Source organism: Thamnophis elegans, unplaced genomic scaffold, assembly GCF_009769535.1.
Source record: "Thamnophis elegans isolate rThaEle1 unplaced genomic scaffold, rThaEle1.pri scaffold_38_arrow_ctg1, whole genome shotgun sequence".
Classification (NCBI taxonomy): Eukaryota; Metazoa; Chordata; class Lepidosauria; order Squamata; family Colubridae; genus Thamnophis; species Thamnophis elegans.
In genome coordinates this window covers 777,157-782,196 of record NW_022473861.1, presented here as the reverse complement: position 1 = coordinate 782,196, position 5,040 = coordinate 777,157, and the positions used below count along the sequence as shown (strand labels likewise).

Below are 5,040 nucleotides of genomic sequence, written 5' to 3'. Positions count from 1 at the left end.
GTACCTCACCAAAATGTCTATGCCTTCCACCTATGAAACTGCTTCCAGATTCAAGGTGGCAGGAGTGATATTTCCTTATGTGTTTCAATCACTGACCACCTCTTAGCCAGCAGATTGTGAATCAAATTTCTCCTGTATAGCCCGATCATATAGTTTCGTCATGAAGCATGGGTATCCAGCTATTCTCCTTATATAGACTAGACCATTGGTTTGATCAAAAATTTAGAAAAATGATTGAAGACATCCCCTGCATTTATAACATCTCTCGTGCCCTTCAAACAAAAAAAATATCCAGATATTCATTACTACATATGGCTCACACACTGAAGGAGAAAATGAACACATAATAATAAGAGCATATCATTACATACGAGTGTTTGGAAATTGATTCTCCCCTTTCATCAGTTCCAGTGTAAGAGCTGTTGACAATACTTTAGAAATGAAGTCCTATAGCTAGGCATTCATATTCTCATATTATTCTCACTATTGCTCAGAAGGATATCTTCTGGAGACAAATGCTTCCCTCTAGATCAGGGGTGTCAAACTATGTTTGTTCAAGGACCAGATCAGCATTGCAATTCTCCACGTGTGACTCCCCTGCTCCCTGTTTTGGCTGCTAGAGGCACCGCAGGGCAGTCCTTTGCTATTTCTAGGCCAACCTTGAGGACCAGATTTAAGAACCCCACAGGTCAGATCCAGCCTTGGGGCCTTGAGTTTGACACCCCTGCTCTAGATTGAAACTCAACAAGGGAAAAAAAAACATTTTAACAACCAGAATACTCCTTTTCCTTATGTGACATCTTCCAAGGCCTTCCATTACAAAATGATATATTTCAGGTGCTTATGAAACTCAGAGTTTATTAGAGAGCCGAGGTGGCGCAGTGGTTAAATGCAGCACTGCAGGCTACTTCAGCTGACTGCAGTTCTGCAGTTCGGCTGTTCAAATCTCCCGGCTCAGGGTTGACTCAGCCTTCCATCCTTCCGAGGTGGGTAAAATGAGGACCCGGATTGTTGTTGGGGGCAATATGCTGACTCTGTAAACTGCTTAGAGAGGGCTGAAAGCCCTATGAAGTGGTATATAAGTCTAACTGCTATTGCTATTGCTATTAATGAATCATGATTTAAAAATCTAATAAACAAACACCATATGAAATGGACTTTGACCAGAAATAGAATGATAAATGAGTGTTTCCTATTTTATCTTTCCTCTCACCCTTTTCAATTAGCTTAATCTTTTCTTGAGAAAGGTCTCATTTAACAACAGTGTTGGAGGAAAAGATTTCATTTGACAAAGAAGGGGAATTCATTGGTGGATTTGATATAAATAACTGGGTCACATTCCCAAACCGATCATTTTTTAGGATCCACGTTGGAAGGATAGATCCTATGGCTTCCCCAGACAAATTCTTCAATGTTTCTGAAGATTCCATCATGTGGTCAAAAAGCTTCAATGAGGTAAGGTCTGAGTAGCTGTGCTTTTTTAATTTAAACAACATTAAAAACATTATGGAATGAAATTTGTTTCTTAGCTCCTTCCCTGGGAGAAGAAAATTCTCATTTTACATTAAATATAAAATATTTTTATCATTTTTTAAGGCTGATTTCCTGGGAGTAGAAAAATGATTCATATATATCTATTGTTTGTAGTTAGATACCAAATATTTTATAAATTTACATGAGCAAAAAAGCTTCTTTTTTAGCTCTATTTTCTTTAGCTCTTATTTTCTTCCTTAGGCACTCTGAAAACTTGGTTTTGAAAGTTAGTCTGCAACCATATGTATCAATGTATGTATTTTTTTTTGGCAAGCTGTTTCCCTTACATATTCAAATTGATATCCCCTATAGGATATATCAGGGATGTGGTGGCTCAGTGGCTAAGACACCGAGCTTGTCGATCAGAAGGTCAGCAGTTCAGTGGTTCAAATCCTTAGAGCCACGTAATGGAGTGAGCTTCCATTACTTGTCCCAGCTTCTGCCAAAATAGCAGTTTGAAAGTACATAAAAAATGCAAGTAGAAAAATAGGAACCACTTTGGTGGTAAGGTAACAGCGCTCTGGGTGCCTTTGGTGTTTAGTCATGCTGGCCACATGACCATGGAGACATCTTGGTCAGCACTGGCTCTTCAGTTTAGAAGCAAAGATGAGCATTGCCCCTAGAGCCGGAAACAATTAGCACACATGTGTGTGGGAACTTTTACCTTAATCTTATATAATACATCAGCATGCAGGTCCCATCACCCTTAAAAAAACTCAGCCTCTATTTTCCTGGATGAGGACAATATATAATATCTCCAAATCATGTAAATCAGTGTTTATTTGTTTGTTTGTTTTTTTAAAAAAGCTTGATAACTTTAAGATCTGTGAACTTCAACTGCCATTTTCGCTGTGGAATTCTGAGAATTAAAGTCTAAAGATCTTAACATTGCCCAGTTCAAAAAAAAAAAACCAAAACACTGATCTAGGAGATAGGTTGGACAACGCAGTGGATTTTGTTTCCTAGTCCAAATGTACCTAATTGTTCTGCAAGTTGTCAAGTCACCTCAAGGATTTTATTTCCCATGAATTCATTCTCAGACTCTCATCTAACTATTCATAAAAGGCCAAAAACACAATAGATAATGGAGCTCTGTTTTTTAGAAATAAACAGGAAAGAAATATGTATCAAGAGCTGAAAAGGTGTTTTCTTTCAATGAAACTTCAAAGGAAACTTGCCTTCAAATATTCTCAATTTTTTTGGATAGGCATATCCCCTTTCTTTGTGCAATGATCCTTGCAAAACAGGGCATAGCAAGACCAAGAAGGAATCAAGACCATTTTGCTGCTATGATTGCTATCCATGTCCAGAAGGGAAAATTTCAAACAAAGAAGGTAAACATTTTTGAGAAGTAATGGAATAAGCTTATTAACAGGGCTAATCATTTGGATTATTTCTTTATTTTGATTATTTATGTGACTACCAATGTCATACAAGTGACTCTGAGTAATGTACAAAGGTTAAAACATATGTGTGGAAATTCCCTTGCACTTAAATCTATGCACCGTGAAAAGGATTGTGAAAATACAATACATACATATTTGTAACCAAGAATGATATACAGATAATACATAGTACCTATCTTTCCCTGAAAATAAGACCTTTTTTGCCACCAAAAAGGCGGCAGGTCTTATTTTCACGGGGGGGGGGGGTGGGAGTTGTCATCCACTGACTCACCGCACTTGTGTCCATTGCCCCTGACCTTCTTTTCACTGTTGGAGGCTTTCAGGAACTTCTTCAGCTTGCAAGGCCAGTAAGTTGTCAACTTGCTGAAGGCAACTTTTCTGAAGACCTCTGCAACCAATTTCAGAGCTCCAGGTTTATCCGGAGCTCTGTTATCGGCTGCAGAGGCCTTCAGGAAAGCCTTGCTAGCTGCAGAAAAAAATGGGCCAGCAAGGAAGATGTCTGGGTGTGTGAGGTCGGGTTGCAACCATCTGAAGGTAAGTAGTAGGGAAGCTCCCCCCACATCTCTACCCTTACCCTACCTTAATTTTTAACTGTGCACCCTGGAGTGGGTGTGATCTTAACCAGAGCTTATTTTGGAGGGGGTAGGACTTATATTAGGTGCACATGTAAAATTCAAACTAGGACTTACTTTCAGAGTAGATTGTATTTTTGGTGAAACATGATATGTTATCTCCATGATGAAATGCATGACAGGTAAAAAGTTTTTTCTAATCCTCAGTGAATATGGTTTTGTATTTAAATGGTTAAATAGTCAATGTCACTGTTGATAATTAACTTCTCTCTCTGAGTTATGCAATACTAAGGCTTGATGAATGAAAAACAATGCACATAATTGTTTTTTTTCCTTTTTTTTTTAGATATGGAAGACTGTTCTCATTGTCCAGGAGGTCATTATTCAAACTATGACAAAGATGCATGCATTCCAAAACACATAACTTATTTATCCTATGAAGAACCCTTGGGGATCAGTTTAGCTATTTGTGCTCTTTCTTTTTCTTTTATCACAGCTCTGATGCTTGGGATTTTCACTAAACACAAAAACACTCCCATCGTCAAAGCTAACAACCGGAATCTCACCTACACTCTTCTAGTTTCTCTCCTCCTTTCTTTTCTTTGTGTTTTATTATTTATTGGGAAACCTAATAAGATTGTGTGTCTCCTTCGACAACCAGCTTTTGGAATCATCTTCTCCATGGCAGTTTCCTGTGTGTTGGCCAAAACTTTTGTTGTGGTCCTAGCTTTTATGGCCATTAAGCCAGGATCTAGAATGAGAAAATGGGTGGGGAGAGGAATGGACAGCTACATTGTTCTTTTTTGTTGCCTTGTTCAAACCAGTATTTGCATCACATGGCTGGCACTTTTCCCACCATATCCAGATTTTGATGTGCACTCAATGTCTGAAGAGATCATCATGGAGTGTAATGATGGATCAGTCACTATGTTCTACAGTGTTTTGGGTTTTATGGGTTTCCTGGCAGTGGTCAGCTTCTCTGTTGCTTTTCTAGCTAGGAAGTTACCTGATACTTTCAATGAAGCTAAATTCATAACTTTCAGTATGTTGGTATTCTGCACTGTTTGGTTGTGCTTTATTCCTACCTATATAAGCACAAGGGGAAAATACATGTTGGCTGTGGAGATCTTTTCCATGATCTCCTCCAGTGCTGGCTTATTGATGTGTATCTTTTTCCCCAAGTGTTTTATTATTGTAATGAGACCTGAACTGAACAATAAGCATCAGTTAATGAAAAAAATGTTTTAAACTTCAGCTACTGTATGTCGGCATCAGTATATTATAAACCTCCAATTGTGAAAATCTTTAAAAAGATTTATTTTATAAAATTATGATTTTAGGATAACTGAGGAAATGGGGAGCCTTATTATTTCTGGTTCCCATTTGTCTTGTTATTTCTGACTCCATTATCATTTAATGCTACAATTTCCTTCCTTCCTTCCTTCCTTCCTTCCTTCCTTCCTTCTCTCTTTCCTGCCATATGACATATGTCAAGAATTCTTATCCATAAATGGAATACAAGTTTTATT

General features: G+C 38.0%; 1 protein-coding gene across 1 annotated transcript in view; it reads left to right on the top strand.

Annotated features, from left to right (window-relative positions):
• The window catches only part of LOC116523517 (vomeronasal type-2 receptor 26-like), a 17,783-nt gene extending 13,024 nt beyond the window's left edge, over positions 1-4,759 (top strand). The window contains exon 3 of the mRNA XM_032238631.1: positions 3,858-4,759. Within this exon, the coding sequence (XP_032094522.1) occupies positions 3,858-4,759 (902 nt within the window). The remainder of the gene's footprint in view (positions 1-3,857) is intronic.
• The last annotated feature ends 281 nt before the right edge of the window (positions 4,760-5,040 follow it).